The sequence below is a fragment of the Micromys minutus genome (assembly GCF_963924665.1).
Source record: "Micromys minutus genome assembly, chromosome: 6".
NCBI classification, from domain to species: Eukaryota; Metazoa; Chordata; class Mammalia; order Rodentia; family Muridae; genus Micromys; species Micromys minutus.
This window is the reverse complement of record NC_137975.1, coordinates 71,488,650-71,512,351: the sequence shown is the minus strand read 5'-3', so window position 1 is coordinate 71,512,351 and position 23,702 is coordinate 71,488,650. Positions and strand designations below refer to the sequence as shown.

Here is a 23,702-nt window from a genome sequence, read left to right as displayed (position 1 = left end):
CCCTAACCACTGCTCCTTAACTTTGAGAATACGAGTCAGTGTGTGCACTGCTCACGCTACATATTTATATCCAAATCCTCGATTCACTAAAAAAAAAAAAGTGAATTTAATCAGCTGTCAGAGAGAATTTACCACAGGATGGTGACAGGGGGAGAAAATGAAATATATCCCAGGGAAACCTAAGCTAGTTCCCATCTGGCTGAACGTCAAGCTTAAAATAAATGCAATTTTCTTTTTTCTACCTCATCCTACTAGACATGGAAGATATTCTTGTAGGGGATGAGGAGACAGCACCCGGGGGAGGTGCAAACGAGGAGACTGAAATTTTGTCACTTTGCATCCTCTGGCCACCCTGCCCTGGCACATTTGACAGTACTCATCCTGCACTGCTAAGGTCGTATCACCTGCAGCTTTCACCAGCCCTCCCCTGCTACATGGGGATGGGAAGAAGGTCACTTGGGGCTGAGAAAATGCCACATGAAGACACACTTCATAATATCCTCTTCATTTATACTAAAGGCATATGGCCAATCTAAAACAGAAATTGTTGGCCTGGTCCGTTTATTTATTTATTTATTTTAATTTACACGTCTAAATTTCTACTTACATCTACAGACCCCGGGTATGTGTTATATTCAATGTGCTTGTGGATTAATGAGACAGTACCTATATATTAGATGCAAATACCAAATAAAGCGCTTAGCAATCATTTTGCTTGATCCGGAGTCCCCATTCTTCTCTCTGACTCCTTGTGTTCTTCTGTCTTTCTTTTCTCAGTGCGGCCATGGGTGGTCCTACTGAATGGTCATGGATGGGCAGCAATGTGCATACCGTGTGGAAGAACTAAGGTAGAGAAATTCAGCTGTGGGAGCATCTCGACATGAAATGGCTTCTCTGTTGGCCACTCCTCTCTACACAGTTCCCAGGGCAGGGCACACTCAGAGTCAAAATGATATGTGTCATCTTAGAAAGCAAAATTGATGAGGTTAGACTCAGTGTCACTGTGTCCTGTGATCTTCTCCGAGCCTAGAGATAGTAGGCAAAACACATTGTCCAAGGAGAACTTTCCGGGAGAGCGAACTTGGAGACTCAGGGGTGAAGCCAGGTATAAGCTGGTAAACATTTACCCACAGGAACAAAAATGTGACCTGAAAAGTGTCAGTCTTACTGTACTGAAGAATACTTCAAAAACATGTCACTGAAAGGGAGGAGGAGGAGTCAAACCTAAAGCCAGCAGTTCACAACCTCAGGGGAGCATGCGTTGAGCCGGCTCTTGACTACCTACTAGCAGGTGGGGAGGGATAGGGAAGGGAAAGAAAATCACCCTCCCACCCCCACCAATGCCCTTGCAGTTATGTCACCTCAGGGCAGGGAAATGACAGGGCCAGCTCTTCTGCATGCCCTCAGGGCAGCTCACTGTGCTGTCCAGTCTGTGTACAGGGCCCGCTCTCCCAAGTGCCACAGCCCACTTTCTTTTCCCAAGGCCGATGTCCCGCACCTGCGTAATACAAAGGGTGGGTTTCTTTTCCTTCTCTCTGTCACTCTGAGCAGAGGTTAACAGGTTTCCTGCTCTGGGAGGTCCACCCCAATTCAAATATAAGTACCCAGAGCTTCAGTTTGAGTCTATCCTTAAGCTGTTTTATTAATGAAAATAGGTACCCCAAGAAGGGACCAGATTTCTCAGGTATCAGTTACAGGCAGCAAGAGGGCTCCAGATGTGGCAGCCTGGACCTCCTGTCCCCCAGGAATGTTACCAACAGTAATGAGGAATGATCTCCTACAGCTTGAGTTCTTAGAGTTCCAATCAACGTAGCACCTCAGTTTTAATATTTCAGAGCACTCTATCTAAGTAAAATTGATCTTCTTCAAGTGGCAAGTGTTCCAAACAGGAATCACATATCAGAGTATTTTAAAGAAGCAACATTCCTAGTTCCTATACAGTAACACGTTACTTATTCATCGGAGCCTGGAAGGAGGAGCACTGCTGGGTTTTCTTATTCATAAAATGTGAGACATGGGCCAGTGTCGTGCAGTTAGAATACAACCAACCATTTTAATAGAAAAGCTGTCCAATGCCTACATAAATGTGTTCTTTCTCATAAAGCGCAATGCTGTATTCTCTGTGAAATGAACTCGGGATTGATAAAAGAGGGTCTGTATTCTGCTGTGCTTTTAACGACTATACTCAATATGGTGAAATAGGCCCTGCCTCCCATCTTCTGATCTATGCAGGATGCTTTAGAGAATATAGTAGCATAGTAGATCTTTTTAGGATGGACATACCTACTGAGTAGCAAATTCAATTCTAGAAATCTATTCCAAGTAAAGGACGAAGAAAGAATTTCCCTCAATCCATTCTGGTGGTGAATCTAAGAGGATTTTGAAATTGGATTCAGCCTCAATACAGAAAAGCAAATGTTATAAATTATGACACAGTCATACGCTGGAATGTTGTCTTCTTACTACAATTATTCTCATGAAGGATGGTACTGATACAATAATTCTGAGTAAAGCAGAGGTAATTCTGAACTACAGAGGGAGTGTGGTCCCCTGTCTTCATATATGCATGCAGATATAAATATAGGTGTACAGAAAGATCTACATGGACACAAATCTCGAGAGCATAGACCAGAAGGGAACCCTTCATCTTCCCTATTCTATTTCTATAAGATGGTACGGCAGATGTTCAGCCCAAGTGCAATGAAGTCAGTGAGGGCTCCTGAAGGTTTTGTGGCAGGAGAGAGCATGAGCCTGGGCCACAGAGACTAGACAACACTCAATTATACACAGCTGGGGGGGAAAGGGGTGGAGACGTCTGACATTCAGTGAGCTGACTTGCTTAGGGAGCTGCAAGTGGGAACCAGCTAAACGGGGGATAAGTAATAAACTTGTTTTGTTCTGTGGTTAGCTTTTTAAAAAGTGGTCTTAGAAAGTAAATTTAGAAAACCAAATAGAGGCCAGGTTACAGAGACACCCAAGCCCCATGGTCATAGGGGACTCTCCACAGACATCCCATGAGTAGGAGACTTTGTAACAATTTCCTTATTACAGGGGACCTTGAAATTGCTTTCTCATGCCCCACTTACTCCATCCCCCCTTGACCGCCTAAGAAACAGTTCAGAAAAGGATAGGTATTTATCACTTAATGAGCCATTTCTGCCTGGGTTTAAAAAGGGCCTCTTAAGTCGTGGCTTTTCATTTTGAAATATATGAAACAGAACAGTCTCTTCCATATAAAACAGTGGAAGAAATGAAAGACACAAAGGCTGTTTTAAAGTCCAGTTCCTGTAGGGTGACTCGGCAGCTTAAAGAATGGACATGGCCCCACTGTTTAAACACACATCTGGTGCCTCCCTACAAAGCGCACATGGGAGACATCACATGAACAGATTACGTTTTCTAATCTAAATGTTATTTCTAAAGGGGACACACTTGGGAATCAAGGCTGCCACCCAGAGACTCATAAGCAGTTGGCTGTGGTGAGAACCAGCCTGACTGGAGAACAGTGGAGAAGGTAACCCATTCCCAAAGTTCAACTCTGAGGGAAACATGTCTGAACCGGAAAACCAGAACCCATACGTTACAGGGAAGCAGACAATGCCCTAATGAGTAAGGAATTTCAAGGTGAATTGTTTGTGTTGGGCAGGGGTTGAGGGGACTTCAAAAACTTTTCAGCTGTGACCTATGAACAAAACATTCTGGGCACATCTTAGTACACAGGCAGATGGCTGCAAAGCTGGTGTAATGAAACACTTGACTCAGCTGCTTGTACACACTAATGATTGTTTCATTTCATCTTTCAAAAACACTATTCAGACTTCACTAAAGCGATTTCCTTTCTCTCACACCCCACCTCATGAATCTTCTAAAGAGGGATCCATGTGACTGCCTCTTTCCAACTACCGTTTTTTCCTCTTTCTTGAGATAAAATGCTCAAAAACACATCTCAAGAACACTTCAAAGTCAGAAATCAAATGATTCACGGTCGCGACTCAAGAGTAATATTAAAAATGATAGAGAATATGCTATTATCTAAGTTTAGAGTCACACAATCCATGGAACAGGATATGTTAAAATAAAATTAAAAAATCCAACAAAGGGCCTCTTCTCACCTCACTGCTATGCGACAACCAGCAGCATGTTGATGGGGGAGCAAATGTAGGCACCAACTAGAGAGTTAGATTTACTGTGACATTAGTGTGTGCATGCATGTGCATGTGTGTCTGTGGGCATGCACATCTATGCTTCACCACTTGAAAATCCCATCTCCTATCTAGCTCTGAATCTAATTTTTTTCTGAGAACTAAGAACAGCAAAGAAACTTTGAGCCTTAGTTTCATGCTGAAAGAACAAAGATCCAAATCCTACTGGTTAGAATCATCATCACCACCACCACCACTACCACCGTCACCACCACCATCATCATCACTACCACCATCGCCACCACCACTACAACCACCACCACCACCATTACCACCATTATTACCACCATCGCCACCACCATCACAACCACCACCACCATTACCACCATTACCATCATCGCCACCACCAATACCACCACCACCACCACCGTCATCACTATTACTACCAGCACCATCACAACCATCACTACCACTAGAAACAGCAACAGCACAGCTGTCCGCAACTGTTGGTGCCTGACTTTACCTGATTGCTAGTGGCACATACCATCTTGAGCTTAGCCTGTCCCTCGAAAACATCACCCAGAATGTGTTAGATCAAACTCTTAGCCAGATTCCTCATGCTGCTTCTACTGAGATGCAGCAAGAACCAGAGTCTGCTGTGGGCAATCTGTACCTCTGATGATGCCTTCTGTTATTTTATGTGACTGTGATGTTCTATCCACTATCATCTGCTTCAACCATGGTCTGAGCAGACAAGGATTCAACTTTCTGACATAATTGTCTTTCATACACTTCAAAGGCACCCACTAACTGTCCTTCATTGGGCTGTTCACATGTGATGTATGGATGGCAACCTCATACTAAAATCAAGGGAGAAAATGACATTTTGAGATAGATGAAACTACAGGGAAACATCTTCAAAGAAAGGGAAGGACAGACTGAGTTTCAGTAAGGGGTGAGATCTTTCTCCAGCTGAAGGACAGGGTCAAGCCAGTTGAAGAGTGAGGCTGGAGAGCAAAGCTCAGGTGTGGGTCTGAATTGGGAGAGCAAAAGATAGTAAGAAGCACGATCTAAACTGAAGAGGCAGAGTGTGGAAGAGCCCTCAGGAAGCAGATCACACTGGGATGTGGGATCTGTGGAATGAGAAACGCAGTCATGGAATTTATCCCCCAGAGAAGCAGGTACCCACGTGGGGCTCTGACTAGACCTTGGAAGAAAACCAGTGTACAGGACAAAGCAGGGACAGAGCAGAGGGGGCACATAAGGAGGTGTGAGAGTGACCAAGTGACCCTGGGACCTAAGGTAACTTTGGTGAACGGGCAGAGCCATCAGGAGACTAAGGAATATGGAGACACTCCAGGGCCAGAGCGTGTGAGGCCATGACTGAGCATGACAGGCTTCTGGGCCTGTCCCCTCTGTCAATGGCACATGGAGATTGGCAACAGCATCAAAATGGACCAGCAGATATTAGCGAGCATTTAATTTTTAAAAAGATTTTTTTTTTAAATGTCAAGAGCCAAGTCTCTCTTTATAACCCACTGCTCTTAGGAAAAGTGAAGAGTATGACTCCTCCCTCTTTAACTGTTGAGGAATCGCAGGCATTTGGTTCTTTTCTTCTTTCACCTTTTAACGCCACGAGTAATAGTTGCTCTTCTGATAGAAGTGCCTGTATAATTAAAGTCTAAAACCATTGAAAAAATCCCTTAAAAGAGCTTAATGTAAATTATCTTTAAGTCAAAATGGAAATAAGAATGATACGTATATAATAATGAACGCAGCCTGGGATATGTTCTTTATAACAGCACAGTTATAGAACAGCTTTAATGATGTCTTACAGAGAAAAGGTCTCACATACACAAACCATAGCAACCACCACAGCTGCGGTATGGCTACAGCCAGATGTGCATGCAGGTCTCCACCGTGGACACAGCTGTCAGACTCTGTGCTGTCATCTCAGTATCTGACCACAAATGATCTCCATCTCAGGTTCGCCATCAAGAAGACGACTTTCTCCACCCGCCATCCATCAGTGCTTTAAGCCCTGGGTCAAAGCTGTGTGCAGATGCAATGGCCTGACCAGCAGAGGAGCAACCCTGCTGAGTTTCTAGAAATACACTGTCCCAGACCATAACAGAGCCTTAAGCCATCAGGCCATTTAACATGGCTCTGTCTGCTGTGAGTAAGCCTTCAGTAAATAACCAGGTGAAATCACGAGGAGATTCACCACTGTGCTATTTCTCACGGAAAAAAAAAAAAAGAAGAAGAAGAAACATCTATAAATATCTTGCCAAAAGCAGTCTAGCAAATTAATTACAGTAGATCCGGCCATGAAACAATGATATCATTATATCTCGGTTGTTGTGGAAACAAACAATATATTAAATATAAAGAACATAATATACAAACAGTACAGTTTAATCCTGTTTAAATACTAAAAAAAACAGTTTGGAAAAAAACATAATTTTATCTTGGCGGCAGAATAATGGGTGGTTATTAGTTTTGCTTCTCTGAGTTTTAAGATTTTTTTTCAAAAGTAAGCACAGGTTAGCCTGAAATTAAAAATTTTAAAAAAGATGGTGAGAATATATCCTGACTGGTTCAGGATTCTGCACAGACATTTCTCTGTGAAGAGCCACAGAAATAAGTGCCAAGATGCAGATGTGTGTGACTGGCTCTCTGGACACGGTCACGCTGGCCTCCATACTCAGCATTTGAGAAGGTGAAGCAGAGGGGATCCTACATTGGACCCTGACTCCAGTCAGCAAGATGTAGGTGATTGTGACATCCTGTCCTTCCATGAGTAACCAAAATGCAAGGGGTATCCACAAACAGTTCCCACGATGAAGACCTGACCTCGGCTCCCACTGAGGTTTTCTTGATATTTGCTTCATATTTCACAAGATTGGGGTGTTAAAGAAAGGGGAGTTGTATGCAAGCTTTCAGGCAGAAATGAGTATGTCATGCTACAGGGACAGGCATGCTACCCCTTTGGCTATCTGACTGTTGAAATGGTAGACCCCAAGACATTAGTCTCCCCAAGAATCTGCAAGGAGAAAATAAGGTTAAATACAACAGGAAGAGGAGCTTGTATCCTGGATACTAGACCCCTAAGGACGGTCTCCACACAGACAGTGGTGGGTGGAAGAGCACACTTTGCTGCACTGTTGAAACCCCTGTCCTGTCAGGAATCATGAAGACGGACTTGGGGTGAGCGTCTGGATCATTTGTCCCTCTTCCCAATGAGGCCGTATGAACAATCCATCCCCCCCCAACACACACACACATACTCTCACCGTTCATTATTTAAGAAAAGAAAGGAAAAGAAAAGGAGCTATGGAGGTGCAGGTGTCCTTCACTGTCAGGGTGCCCCCGTTTGTTCTCCACGTACTCTGTTTATGAGCATATACATACATGCAGAGTTTAACAAACCCAGCTGATGATACCCTTCCACCTCAACCTGGTTTGTTTGTTCATCCATTGTGGCAAAGACTGGTGTGTTTCACTTTTCTAACCTTGTTGTTTAGCAACCAATGTTATCTTAAGACAAATAGCAAGAATTAATCACTGGAAAACAGACTGTGTGCTCGGAAGCACCAGTGATGTCAGATTGGTCTAGCAGCTGCTAAACGCTTGCTCTACATTCTCTGCCCCAGCTGGACTCTGTCCATCAACTCTTACTATTACTGTTTCCTGTAAGTTTTAGAAAAGATGCTCGTAGACCACCCAGGCTGATTCCCGACCCCACTACCTGCCAAAAGCTTCAAAGGGCAACCTTTAACATGTCTAGGCGTGAGAATACCTGAGGAAAATGAGCTCAGCAGAAGAGAATGAAGGGGCAGGCTAGGGTGTTCTTCAGTTGATGGCAAACACCATGAGCAAGGTCCCGGGTTCAATCTCAGCACACACAGCAAAGGGGTGGGAAGGGAGGAGGAACGGAACTATGACTCCAAAGCTCAACTACTCTCAAGTGGATCTTGTGGCAGTAACAGTTGAGACAGGAATGCATCTCATCATGCCCAACCCTCAAATCTTGTTGGTCAACTTATTACATCATGGTAGAATACTTCACACTGTGAAATTTATATGAGTAAAATTATTAAGAAATTATATAAAATTACATTCAGGCTATGTGAGTAGTATGCAGGTATGTATAACATGAATGAATTTCATATTTATAGTTGGGTCCCTGGGTAAGGTATTTCATTATCTACTTAGATATGTGTAAGTATTTCCAGATCTAAAAATGTCATAAATCCTAAACCCTTTTGGTCCAAATACTTCATAAAAGTGATACTGAGTTCATATTTTCAACAAGGACATTTTTTAGAGTGAGAAGGCCATAATTTAGTTAAGTCTCTGTGCAAATCATGAGGGCATTAAGCCTGCCTGGGATGATGTCCTCTGGTTAACACTGCCAGGTCTCTAAATCTAACACATACCATTTCTTATCAAAGTACTTCCTTTATTCTCTTGCAAACAGCCCAGTAGCCAACCTCAGCAGGAAATGTTCTTTAGAGCAGATGATGGTCCTGAAGAAAATGTAGCTTATGGGTAGAACATCTGCCCAGCTTGCATGTGTCCTGGGCCCAATCTACAACACTGCAACCCACCAACTAACCACCGAAAAAATCAAAACTCTTTTATGGTTTTAATGTAAGGCACCCTATAAGTCAGTGTGTTTACCCCTCAGTCTCCAGATCATGTTTCTATTTCAAGACTCTCTAGACAGCAAAGGATTCCTGGTTGGAGGCGGCAAGTCTACATCTTAAAAGGGTGCATCTTGCTCTGGACCTTACTGCCCGGGTCGGAGGGGACAAACTACATCCTGTGCCAGGCCACAACAGCAGCCATGCTCAGAGCCATGCATCTAGAGACTGACTCTCTGGAACTCCTTTAAGCTGTTCTCTCAGATATTTTTTTCACAATAAAAAGTTAGCCAATACATTCTCCATGAAACAACTGTTGGTGAGAAATTCCTAGTATTAATAACTTAGTAGTTAAGATAATCATACAAGTTAGGTTACAAATAACTAGTTAAGTTAAAAGTAAGTCTTGGCAGTACTTGAAGACAGAGTATCATGAGGGTCACACTGAGACTTGTTCAGAGCTGGTCAGTAGTGAGATACACAGAGTTAAACGGAGCTATCCACGTTTTCCAAGTGCCTTTCTTAAGCTCTGTACACTGTGGAAATGCACACTTGTATGCAGTCTGCACCACCACAGGACAGTAGGTATGAATCCGGTCCCACACCTAGGAACCATCTGGAAAGTGTGTTTAATATGCCAGCCTCCAGATTTCTCTGCTAAACTTCAAGTTCCCCAGGAGTTCCTCAAGAGCCTCTGATACACAACCAAGGTCAGGAATCACAAAGTTGGGGATATACTAGGTTATGTAAGACACAAGAGCAAAGAAAGCAGACTTCCATTTTTCCATTTTCAAAAACTGCAAGTCATTCTTCTTACTCACTCTATGGAAAAAAAAAAACACAACATGGGAATATGCAATTATAAAGCTCGAAATAGCTTCTTCAGAAGGAAAAATATGATTCACACTTCTAAAGATGCTCAGGCCACAGCTGCAATCTGTTCTTGTGGCCCAAACTCTTGGAAATCCAAATTAAGGGAAGCCACAGTAGGCTTGAGTGAATGCTGAATGCTTTTCGATGCCATGGCGTTTCTCCACACAGGTCAGAAATCCTCTCTGTAAAGCAAGGAGCAAGTCTACTCAGAGACAGACTTGACCTCCAGGTGACTAGATCGGGTAAGCTCAGTTCCTTGGTTTGCACCCACCCTTGCACAAGGCTCTCTGCTTCCAGAAGGCTGCTCATGCACCTTGCTGGAGACAAAGGTATCTATGGAGACATTTTGGTCTTCATTGAGTCCTCTAAAATTTTTCTGGAGCTCAGCCCCTAATCAGAGAGAAATCTTGGTGCTAAAATCTGAGCTGTTCCCTGCCAAGGGAGGGGAGAGCAAACTCAGACCTGTCTAGAGTTAAGGACATAGCAGATTGGGGAAGCAAGTCATAACCTAAAATATAAGGTTAATAATAGACTACGTTTCCTCTTTGAGGGACCATTTATTGTGTTAATATTTTCTAACTCACATGTGACTCAGTGGCCCCTCACCAAATGACTCTGAGCAGGAGAGGAGTTAAGAGACACCCTGACGCACCTCACTTCCAGCCAGGTTGGAACAAGAAAGTGTTTGAGAGATCTAATGGAAGATGTAAACTTCAGAAAAGAAAAAAGAAAAAAGAGAAAAACAAACAAACAAACGAACAAACAAACAAAAAACAGTGATGTAGTTTCTGTCAGGTTTGAAACCTAGGCCATGACAAGGTGCCTATTTAACATACCAAAGCAGATATGACAGCCAGGTTCTCTCAGCATCCCTGAGTTACAAGGGTACACAATTATATACCTGTTATAGGGTCCTCTTGGTTGGCATTGCCAGCATCTTAGCTTGAATTCTCCAGTCCAGGGAGCTGAGCTGTTCTTCCCTATAAAACCCAACCACTTTCGCCACACACCCTCTTTGTACTTTTGGGTCTCCAACTGCTGCACCCGTCTCTCCCCTCTTCCTCCCCCTCTCCACATGGCACAGTTCAGCCTAGTCATGACCACTCTGGCCTCTCCCAAATGTCCCTGCCTCTGACTACGCTCTCCCTTTCATCTACAATCAACATTCTCCTCCACCATACCTATGAACAGTTGCAATATTTTCCCTTCTTTTTCTTTCCTTTTCTCATTCGGCTGGTATGAATGGCTGAAACTCAGGACCGGTCTCATATCATGTCTTCCCTCTCCTTTCTATTTCTTGTCCTCATTCATTTATAATGGACCATGAAGCAAACAGAAAGCGACTCTAACCCTGCAGTAACCGCTGACCTGAAAGCAGGCTGTGTGCAGGAACCACTTGTGATGGGGGTGGGAAATGAATTCACTGGGAGCCAAGTCCTCAAAGAGTTGGCAGTCTGGAAGGAGCACAGGAACGGGCTGAGAGCAATGCAGAGTTAACATAGCAAGTGTCACCGGGGGTCTGTCTGACTCCGTCCTCTTGACCTTCATCTACCGCACCTTCCTCTGTGTCTCTGGTTCCTCATGTGTAGATGTACGTCTCCCCAGAGATAGCCTGTGCATAGTGCTGACCTCAGGTGATTCTCTACCTTTTAGAAAACATATCCTCTCTAGAACTCTTTTAAAAAGTAACTTCTAATCTACCCCACCCACAAGGCAGATCTCGGCCTGCTGAAGCTGCAGCTGAAAAAAATAAGGGACACAGGCATCCCAGAGCGCTCTCATCTGCTGCTCCTCTACGCACTGGGGACCGAACTTCCAGACTGTCAAAACTTTCACACTGGGCTTTTTAGTTTAAAAACTTTACGTTTTAGTATCTGTCATCATATCGGTGCTATTTCTGGAGTTTTAGTGTTTTCATGTTGTTTTTAATCTGTTTGAACCTTGCTGCCTTCGGCTTAAATTTTGCTCTTTTTTTTTTTTTTTTCTGTATTCCCTTTCATGTTAATGGAAATTTTACAACTCAGACTTTGGGGGCCATGGTCTGGTCTAAATGATCCTACACTAAATTGTTGAACAGTGCCTGAAAAAAACAAGCAAACAGACTAGCCAACGACCCCAGAGCCCAGAACCTTATGATTTGAAGTAACTGGCATGGGAGGAAAGATTCAACAATCCGCTTTTCTGGAGTAACTATAAAACTTGAATAATTTTATAGATGAACCGTGATGACAACATTCATGTAAACAGCTTCTTTGGAGACTGGAATCCATTAGTTTTATGATTTTCATTTATTAAATGATTTTTCTTTCATAAGAAGCCACATGTCCTAGACCACAGCTACTCTTGTGTATAGCCACGGTCTTTAGGCCGGCTATACCACTAAGCTATAGCAGTCCAGAAGTCAAGGTGGTATACATTTGTCAAAAGAAGGGCCTTGGGAGGAACCTGTGATGCAGAGGAGGCAGAGAGTATCTCTCTGACCTGCACTGGTCAGCACAAGCAGCAACCTGACACAGATACCTTCCTAGTCACAGCAGTCTCTGTGGCCTTTCTTTCCCTCAAGGCCTCTTGGTGGGGCATTTGCCACACAGGTTCATCCCTCATAGATAAGAGGCCAGAACCAAGTCCACTCTGAAGGAGTTTGTCAGTCTAATTTCTTTTGTGGAGACTCAAAGTATGGAACCCAGGATCTTGTGTTTTCCCCAGCACTGGGCTGTATCCACAGAAGTGTGTGTGTATGTCTGTGTGTGTAGGTGTGTGTGAGAGAGAAAGAGAGAGAGAAGGATGGAGGGAGGGAGAGACAGAGAGAAAGAGAGACAGACAGAGAGAGACACAGAGAGAAATTCTAATTGTCGAAAAATACTAAGAATTACATTTTGGGTCTGGGCAAAAGGTTGTTTTTGGCTGTGTCTCCAAAAGAAACTGAACCCACAATGCAATGATTTCCTGAGGTGAGACCTTTTAGAGGTGATTTCTAACTGCAAAGCCCAGGAGAACTGAGATATGGGCTCCATGGGCTTGGGAAAGTAGCACTTACGGCAGTATTTTTATTGGGCCTTTTTAGTTGCTATTCTTTACCAAGTCCTCACTGCCAATTTTAGCCTTCTTCCTTCAAACGAACTCTTCAACCATCTCTGTCACATGTCTGTCGGAATTCCCGTTGCTACCCCGGGATGAGGTAGGAGCCAGCACACTGATGTGGGGGAGCATAACTACTCTGTACATAGTAACATTTCCCCAGAAGAAATCTGCTTCTTTCTTTTTCAGGAAAGCCTGAGAGGCGCCCTCACCCCTCTAAGGGGTTTACATGAGGATTGTTTTCACTCCTACCTCAGCTCCAATCGTTTCTTCTGTGTTATAATGACCGAGGCATCAGTGACATACTAAAAATCTACTAAACTGTGTCTCTCCGGCATCTACCCTCTAATTTAGGTCAGTGCTAGCAGCTTCTCCTTGGGTTCTTTAGGGAATTCTATATAGAAGGCTTCTTTAGCCATAATTCAAAGCCCTGTACCTGTTGGTGATGCTGTACCTCTACTGTGTTCACCTGACCAAGGTACAATAATCTATGTGAATGCCAGTGCCTCACAGCCACCTACTTTAGTTCTTAAATCTTCTTTTCAGTATTAAATATAATGTTAGTTTGTTGGATTAAAGTAGCTTTTTTAATGATAAGAAGATGATCCTGGGGCTAGAGGGACAGCTCAGTTGGTAAAGTGCTTGCCTTAAAAACAGGGGAGACTGACTTCCATCTTCAGAATGCACATAACCAAAAAGCCAGGAGTGACAGAACAGGCCTGTGATCCCAGAGCTGAGGAGACAGAGGGCACAGCCCTGGGACTCAGTGGTCAGGCAGCCCAGTTTACTTGGTGTCTGCCAGGCTGGTGAGAGACCTGGCTTAAAAGGGAAAATAGGGCTTGACTGAGGGCTCAGCATGCAAGAACACCAGCTGCACTTGTAGAGGACAGGTTCAGTTTCCAACACCCACATAGAAGGACAAAACTATCCACAACTATACTTCCTAGGGATCTGACCCTCTCTTTTGGCTGCCATGAACACACACATGGTGCAAATACATATGTGCAGGGAAATATGTATATACATAAAATAAAAATATTAAACCTTAAAAAGTTAAAAAAAAAAAAAAAAGACGGTGTCTTAGTTAGGGTTTACTGCTGTGAACAGTCACCACGACCAAGACAAGTCTTCCAAAAGACAACATTTAATTGGGGCTGGCTTACAGGTTCAGAGATTCAGTCCATTATCATCAAGGCATGGAAGCATCCAGGCAGGCATGGTACAGGAGGAACTGAGAGTTCTACATCTTCATCTGAAGGCTGCTAGTGGAAGACTGGCTTCCAGGCAGCTAGGAATAGAGTATTAAAGTTCACACCCACAGTGACACAACTACTCCAACAAGGCCACACATCCAAATAGTGCCACTCCCTGGCCCAAGCATATACAAACCATCACAGATAGTCACCTGAGGAATGATTCCTAAGGCTGTCCTCAGGCTTCTATCATTGGAAACACAAAAGCGCGCGCGCGCGCACACACACACACACACACACACAGAGAGAGAGAGAGAGAGAGAGAGAGAGAGAGACAGAGACAGAGACAGAGACAGAGACAGAGACAGAGACAGGGTGCTTATTCTATTCCAACATCCTTTATATCTGGTATTAAATGTTAAAAAATAAAATTAGTGTTTGGATTTCCAATGGAGCTGGTTCCAGTGAGAAGGTGACCAGTTCTGTTTTATAAAACAGAACACACACACACACACACACACACACACACACACCCTTAAAAATGAAATTTTTAGTCAAATCCAGTGTCCAATTTAGGTAAACAGAAAGGTTTCTATAACATGCATCTTGGAAACACAAAATCACCACCATTTTCAGTTTATCCTTATTTATTGATGTTTGTTGTTTTTCCTTTTTTTAAAACAAATGTTAAAATTTCTTAAAATGTAAACATTTCAACTTTCATGGAAAATGGGACCAACAAAACAAAACAAAGAAACAAGCGAAAACAAGAACAAACCAAGAGTTATCAAGAAATCAGAAGTGGAACAGAGGAGACGAAGATGAAACGCTATGGTCTTTCACGTAGACCGATGCCTCACATTGCAGAGCAAGGAGAGCATCAGGAGGGTCAGGCCCAGGTGATGTCCGAGGTGCACCTGCAGACAAGGGTTGCCATGGATCAGCCATCTTTCTCAACAAGCCTGTATCCCTCGTCCCTACAGGGCCTGGCAGAACTGCAGGCTCAGTCCCAGTCTGAAGTGCACTCAAACAGGAATAGTCCCTGGTTCTTTCCAGTTCACATGTCATTTCACAGATAGCATAAAGTAAAGTAAATGCTGATCAAAAGCCCAGAATAACACACGTTACTGTCCCTACCTATGATGGAGATCTGCTAGATAGAATATCCTTTTAAACTGTCAAGTTTCTCTTTACCATCCAGTCTCATGAGGATAAACATTTTCCTGTGATTTCCATCCTATTACCCTTGAAAACAGACCACAGAGTTGGAAGTTTATGAGCCATAGACTATGTAGCAGAGCTGTCTTTCCTGCCAGATACGCCCCAGTGTCTCCTGGTCTGTGCCCAACCTGGCGAAGGTCATCCCCTTCTCAGGAGCACTTCACAGTCAACCGAGAACTCTCTCTACAGCTCCTGGCCCACTTATCAAATCAGGGGAGAAGAGGAAAAAGAGAAGGAGAAGAGAAAGGGATGATGATCGTATGTCTCAGATGACCAAGGTAAGGAAGGAGTCAGGTTAACCACCTTGACAGAAATCTATATGCCTAATCAGGGACATGGACTCTGAAGGACAGACTAAATACTGCAATAAAATCTCCCTCCCTTGTAATGATTCAATTATAAATCCTGCCATTGTATAACAATTGTAAAGAAACATCAATGCTTTGATATCTTTTTTTTTGACATGGATCAAATACATATACTTTCTTAAGCCACATTTAAATTTAAGTATTTACTTCGTTTTTTCTTTTTACTTTATAAAGCTGAAATTTAATAAGAAAGTCGAGTGCAGTCTAAAAATTCTAGGCAGAATCAAGATCGTAGGAGCTCAGCTTTCTAAGGGCTAAGCAAACAAGCTAGTATTTTGAGGGAAAAATGTTAATAGACTTAATTGCTAAAAATCTACATTTCTTGTCCATCCTTCACCTAGATGGTTGTGGCTAAGAATGAAAGTAAAGGCTTGTACCTCTAACTGTTCGCACGCACGCAAACACACGCACGCAAACACACACACACACACACACACACACACACACACACACAGTGTCTCAGTGCTCACTGTCTGTTCTAATTGCTGCTGCCTGCCGAGGAGTGCTCCCACGTGCTCGGCGTGTTAGTTTTCCTCGCTAAAGCACAAGTGTCTAGGTGATAAATGAAGCAAGGTGCTCCACTTAGCACCACCGGTGCGCTTTAATAAATATTGCCCTGAAACACAGAGTCTGGAAGTCATTATTATTTCCACGGTGTGATGGAAACTTTCTTCCTCTTTTCTAAATAGAACTTGTTGTTTGATCTAATTGCAAGTGGTCACAGAGGCACACATGGCAAAACTGAAGGCATTATGGAGCTTTTCACCCCAAATGTGTCCATCTGCCCTTCAGAACCCACCTTGGACTGATACACAGATTACGTGTGGTGATGGGGACATATTTGCTATCATGAGTCCCGGGCCTTACATCTTGCTGATGAAAGAATAATGCATTATAATCAAACCTCAGCTTTCATTTTTCTTCAACCTTTAATGTTGTCACATTTAAAAAGAACCCCAGTGCATTTGCCCAATTCTCAGGAAAGAAGAGACAGGACAGTAATCTCGCCAAAATTTGTTATAGTTTTCTACATCAGTAAGAAAAATGCAGAAAAGCCTTTTCACATAAGGACAGAAAATATTCCACGACATTATTTCTCCATCAGAACGGAACTCTGCACTCTGAGCTCTGGTAGTCATGCACAAAGAAAAGGCCTGCTGCACTTCCAGTCTAATTAGCAGCAATGACTTGTCTGGCCTGGGCCAGCCCCATTCCGTGTTCTGATGTCTGGGTTAGGCAGGCAGAGGTCAAGGTGTCAAACATTGATGCATGCAGTTAAGAATGTGGATGACATGTAGAAACACGCAGAGAGAAGTGACCCTCAGGAGAAAATACAGCCACGCAAGCTGCTGGACCATGTGTCAGGAGCCATGATTCTGCTAACAGCAGAACAGGAATGGAAAGACTGGGCCTCTTGAAGGCACGCTCACAGATTAATAAGCCCCCGAAGCCCAGTGACTCTGCCCTCACGCAATCAGGTGGGATTTCAGTCGGCTGTAGCTGAACTCATCCTCATTGCTGCATTATCACGGTAAGACTTGTTAGATGTCAGCTTTGGGCCCCATTCCTGGCTCTACACATTATCTTTCTTAAAAGTCCTCCTCACACTTGGTAATTGATCAAACTCGGGAAGGTGACGTTCATTACTAGGATAGCCTTCTGGGAATCAAATCCTTCTCTTGGTTCCCATGGCCGTTATGGGCAAGTCCAAATCCCTCTGAGTGACAAATACTTATGACCTCACACCTGGCATCAGCAGATGGCATTTCTTTCATTAGTTTGTTCTCCCTGAACCCCCTCTTCACCTACATATAGTTCTTCAAATATCCAGAATTTCTACCTGGTTTTTCTTTGGGATTTTCAACAGCCACTCAGTCCATCCCCCTAGCCAGACCTACATGCATGTATTCTTGGAGTTCTACCACTCTTAGTTTCTTTGGTCCCCACATATGCAAGCTCTTATGCCTCTCTAGCACACCTTCTCCACCCCTGCCCATTCCAAAAAAACAGAATAACACCGCCTCCTAGAAACATCAGTCTGCTCTCAATGAAATACTATAGATGGCAATGGTTTTTAACCATCATTAGCTCATGTGAAGGATGCTCCCGTTATCCTGTGGGCATCTTGAGGCTACAGAAAATGTTCTACGTTCATGGCACAGTGGCTCAGATCCTAGCATACAGAGAAGGTGCCCCACAGCTAGTGGAACAATGTTCATTATTTCATCTGAGCTCCAACACCTGCCTAACATGGATTATGTTCATAGACAGGGAACCAGAAGATCAAAGTAGTGGAGAAGCATGCTGGGACACTACAAGGGACCGAGCGATGTTCCAAGTGCAGTCCCTAGACCTCCAAATGCCACCACTTTTCTTTGCCTAACTCTCTGCAGTACGCTGGGCATCCTGAGTGCCAGTTTAGTGAGGGACCCCACACAGTGTCATCAGAGGGCCTCCCTTCATTAATAAACATAGGTATTATTGATTTTGAGTGTTGCACACTTCAGTTAAATAACCTCAACAAAGTGCTCTGAGAATAGAAATAGATGTTATTTTCAGCCATACTATTAGAGATAATATTCATCTCTTGACATCGCAATCACTAGAAAGCAGGATTGTGTGTGTCTATACTTAAGCCACCTAAAAAAATCTTCACATATATTTGGTATCAGTAATTTAATGTTTGCTTTAGATACCAAATTATAATTGGCACTTCCAAAGCAGATTTCCTAGAGAGACCTAAAATTAAAATCAAAGGAGAAATAATTTCTAGAAAATGAAACCTTTCTACTTAAAAGCATCCCTTCGCCCCCTCTGGTTAGATTTTTAACTGGGCACTTCTTTGGTCTCAGCATTTGCTGACAGTGAAACTAAGATTTCCAAGGTCAATTATTCACTCAAATCTGAGAAGTATTCAGAACTGGGAACTCAGGAGTGAGAAGGGGAAAGAAAAAAAAAAAAGCAAATAAACCAAGAGAAGATGAATTTGCACGTGAAACTAATTTGCCTTAGAAGAAGAAAAATGGGTGTCTCCTTCAGTATAAGGGTGCATTCAAATGTGTTTTTCATATTAGTACCGTATTTAATATGGCACCGGGCAAGAGGCAATCCATTTTTAAAAAAGCAATTTTCCTCTTACCATGGGGTATTTTATCATTGGATGTCCAGCATTCAATCAGAGTACAGCCGTCCTTTTATATTTTATGAGCAGAAAACAAGTCATCTGGGCATGTTGCACTTCCCAGAAGTGAAAACACTTTGCAAGCCTTGAAAGATGCCCAGAAAGGCCCTGGCGGATGATGGTGAGCAGAAGGTCAGATCAGAAGTTAAACATGAAACTATCAAAACATTAGAAAGATTGTTCTGCATCACAAACAGGCATTATTCTTAAAACATAATGAATTTAAAAGATCACAGATAAGCTGTCAGCCCCAGCCCATCTCTTCACTTTCTGAGGTTTAAGAAAATTCCAGATATTCCTGCAGAGGCTCTCTCTGCTTCATCCACAGTTGCAGTTTTCAAGGCATCATGAAGGTTTGGCAGATGGTTACTGAGTGAATGGCTATAGATCCTCTCCTTAGGTGAAAGGAAGCTCAACCACTCTGCCACTCACACCCAGCCTGGGAGCAGTGGCAGCTCTAGTACCCGCTGTGTGAGCTGTTCAGAATATCAAAGCCATTTCTACATTAGAAGGCAGGAGACATAAGAACAGTGGCACACAGTGCCAGGTCCTTGGGCTAAGATGCCTTCATCTTTACCTTATCTTAGTCCCAGGAGAGAGATACTATCATTATCCGGAATGCAGTGGCAAGACCCCAAAGAGCTATCAGAGCAAATCTACATTTCCAAAGGCAGCAACCTCTCTCTCACTGCTTCCAAACCAACCTCAGCTACAAACACAGAGCAGAGACTTCCTAGATAGCTGTGACTTCAGACTCCTGTCACCTCAGTTCCTTTCTTTACCAAGATGGCCACAATGACCCACGAACCATCTCAGATCAGCTCCACAGTTACCCTACCCAGAACCCACTCTAAAATCCAACCTTGTCAGCCCCTTCAAGTTGAATATTTTGCCTCTAGCAGGCTCCTGACACACTGATGTTCCTGTACGTTCAGTTACAAAGTAAAGACACCTCTCAAACCTTCACCCCATCTTCTAGCCTGTGGGCCAGCAATGACTAGAAGAGCCACTGACTGTGGTGAGTAGTCTGGTGAGTGTAGACACATGGTACTAGAGAGGATGCATCATTTCCATATTGCCAACATCTCTCTCCCTGCCACGGTGCCCATTTTAAGGAAGACTATGACATCAGAGCAAAGGAGAAGAGCAGAAAGCCATGAACACACAGGACATCTCAGCACACACGCACTCAAAGCCATGCACACACAGAACATCTCAGCACACACACACTCAAAGCCATGCACACACAGAACATCTCAGCACACACGCACTCTCCGCTTCCCTCAAGACCAGATCAAGCTGCTAAAGTACTGCATTGGGAAGATGTAAAGAGCAGATGAAAACGGAGCAATGGAGCTCAGTAACTTGAAATCCTCGAGTCTCTACATTTCCTAGAACTGGAGAGATTCCGATCACCTTGTAAGTAAATGACTTTAAACAGTCTCCCTCCATGAAACTGAGATAAACACAAAACTGTGATCAGATAGAGAGAGTACACGGGGGTTGTTTGATTTAGGACTTACACACTTAAGCTCAACAAACAGTAACGGATACCCAGGACAACAAGCTCCATTGGGGAAGGGAAGACAACTCACATCAGGGATTCCCGATGAGCTGAAATCTCAACACTCAGTGAAGAGCATTAATGAACAGACTGTCCCGGGTGTGCTGCTCCTGTCCTAAAGAACTCTGCAGCAGAGGCCTCACGGGCAATGACCTTCCTCAGCAGGTCCATGCCAAGGTTGTCGTTTTTATCCAGCTCACACTGGTTGAAAGATGGTTGGCTCCTTCATGGTCCAACAACTCAACTTGTTAGGTTTTGTCCTAATTCCTAAATTTTCTCATTTTTCTCAACAGTACCTGTAGTTTTCTCTGCAATGTAAATAAAGCCTAACTCCCTTTTCAAATGTAATCATCAGGGCCCTTCCCGTTAATCACTCTACACCATTCTTTTACGTTCTCAAAACAGGTGGCTACGTTATTTGTGCTTTTCAAGATAGAACTGCACACCATGCCCAGCCTTCTCCTGATCTAAACAGTCTCCTCTGGCACTCATGCTAAGCCTAAGAGGAAGGATTTATATGTGTGCACCAGTTCCATAGATGTAGATGCAGTGAGAATCAGCTGCTTTAAGACTTGACATTGGCAAGGACAATGGAAGAAGATTAACTCATATCCGCCTTCATGAAGAAGTCAGGCTGTACCAATGAAGGAACAGGAGGGGACATCAGAATCTCTTCTTCTGGGTGTCCTCTCATAAATTCTGTGATGTGAATACGAAAGAGGCCAAAGCATATCTCTGGCCAGTGTTTCATTTCCAGCCTCTCACTTCCTTCCATAATTCTTTCTTTATAGAGTAAATATTCCCCACAACTCAAACACTGGGAACAAGAAAATTTCATTAAAGTATTCAGTTTTTCTTTATAGAGAAAAATCGTTTCAAATGCAAGTAGAGAAAATGGTCTACAAGAAGACTAGAAAAGGAGAAAACCTACAGATCTTTTACGTAGCCAACAGTGAGTCAGTTGTAAATCTCATTTTTATAATATTGGAAACCACCAAAACACCGGCCAAGTTCTCTATTCCCATAGTTTTTAACATTTCTATACACAGCAGGCACATAGAAACACACGCACAGTCAGAGAAGAGACCCTAATGAAGGGATGTGAAGGTGTCAGTGCTTTGGGTTCAACACAGAGGTGGGGGCTCAACCTTGGAAGCTGAAGGTCCCCTAAGCTCTACACCAACAAGGCGTATACACAAGTACTCACGCAGCTCGCCCACTTTCAGGATCTCACACAGCATCTTGGTCAGTTCTATGCTGCTACGGCCGAAGGGACATTCATGCTTATCTTCACGGCTGCTGTTCTCAAGCACAATCTGCGGACAGAAGAGGGACTGGTCAGGGAAAGAATTGTAAGGAAACAAACACATATAAGACTTACTCTGATAAAGATATAAGGCGAATCGCCCCAGCCTATGATGATCCCCCACCGATGACTGTTGTAGGTTGTACTAAACAGAACACCAAGAAAATAGCATCTGAGACTTCGATACTTTTCAAGCCTCCTACAGTTCCCTGGCCTTCAGGAAGATGTTTTGTTTGACTCCTTGGTTTTCATCTTCACATAAGCGTCTGTGAAGCATTTTGAAGACAAAACAATACAGATTTACTTCTTAAGTTCCAGGCTTTCTTCCTTTCTTACCAGAAAATCTCTTGTGCTCAGGAACAATCACTGTGTACAACTTCAACACTTCTGTGGTTTATTTATTGCTAGAAGTTTCTTATTCTTGCATGAGTGGTTTGCTTTTCTTGCTCAGCTCATTAGAATATAAAGCACCTCAGCTCAGTGATGCACTACTCTTGGTGTGTGGGCAAAGGCATTTCCAGAAATGATTACATCACAACGCTCTGACCTATTCAATGGATAGATTTGATGAAGCCACAAAAGTGCAACAGCTTTTAGAGGTGTTGATATAGAGGAAGTATAGCCCATCTTGCTAGATGACGTAAGATCCTGGGGGTGTAGAAGTGGGTGATATCTTCCCCTGGATGCTTTCTGATTTTTTTCTCCTTTCCTCGTCTGCTATGATGTGACACACTTTGTTTTGCCATGCCCTTTGACCCCATGTTAGACTGGCACCTGTGCAGTCATGAGTCTGAATAAAAAGCCATCTTTCCCTCAGTTCTTTCAGTCAGACTGTATGTCGCAGTGACAAGAGTAGCAACTAATGTAATGGGGAAACAGATCTACCCGCGCTGACAGCATCCACCATGCTATGGCATCACACGGATGATAGTGACAAAAGGTAAACAGGGGACACCTGAGTCCCAGGTCTCCTATTCTTCATGTGGAAAATTCTCCCCTGTAGTCTAAGTTTGGCCTCTCAGTCTACCTTCTAAAAATTCTGCTTTTCATAAGAAATCCTCTTGCCTCCTATAGCTAGCTTAAAATGATCTCACTACATGAACCTAAGGGAACCATCTTTCACATAGACAGAACAAAAAGAGAACGCACCGCTCTCTAAAGGAAATAAAGTCCAAAGTCGTATGTCAACAAAAGCAGTAATACTTGAGGAGGCTCTTACTCTACTCACACACAAAACCACATTAGACAGATCGGAAGCTATGGCTTGTCTGAAGCCATAATAGGAGAAGCTGAACACCAGCAGGTGATCTTCCTGAGATGGTCTGCTTCAGATTATTCTATAATCTGCATCAGATTTGCTCTTATTAGGCAAGGCCGTAAGAAAATTCATTTTAGAAAAGATCCCTGCTATTAATATGCTTTTCCTCTATTATTAAATGTATATAACAATCCCTAAGTAATAGCCCACCCCTTTGGAGCAGATCTGTGAAGATCTATGAAGATGTACTGCCTTGTAGTAATGCATACAGATGTCTATATATAGACAAACAGATGAATTCTTAAGTCTTAATGATGATCCTATAAGAATTTTTAAAATTATATCAGTGATTATTAAACTCTTTTTATAATGGGACTGCTATTAGGTCCTTTTCTGATAGTCAAAACTTCAATGAGAATTCTGTCAGTCTTCCATGTGTCACTAGTCAATTGTTCTTAGATGGTAACCAGACTTTCTCCTATTCGGAGCACATTCCAAGAGGTTGCAAAACAATTAACCAAAGATCATAAAAGAGAACTATTTATTATAGGTACTTGGACAGGAGATAAAATATTGATACTGGGTTTATTTATACAAAACTTCACTAATAACTCATGGTTTTCAATTTACAATGAACTATGAAGCTGTGTGACAGGTAATGGGTGTTTCAGTAGTTAATCACTCCTAATGGATATGCATGTAAACATTCTCTGTTGTAGACTGCTATTTCAATTTATGATTTGATTCTGTGTGTGAACTTTCGATGAACTTTTAACATGTGATCGTGTATTCTGAGAGATGTTTAAGTGCTAAGGACAAAGAAGAGTCAGAAGTGAGCTGAGAGGAACTAAGCTGAGGAGAATTGAGCTGTG

At 43.0% G+C, this 23,702-nt stretch overlaps 1 protein-coding gene across 1 annotated transcript in view; it reads right to left on the bottom strand.

The window, feature by feature from the left end:
- The window catches only part of ELMO1 (engulfment and cell motility 1), a 318,208-nt gene that overhangs the window by 188,153 nt on the left and 106,353 nt on the right, over nucleotides 1–23,702 (bottom strand). Inside the window, exon 9 of the mRNA XM_080918030.1 lies at nucleotides 21,474–21,582. Coding sequence (XP_080774156.1) covers nucleotides 21,474–21,582 — 109 coding nt within the window. The remainder of the gene's footprint in view (nucleotides 1–21,473; nucleotides 21,583–23,702) is intronic.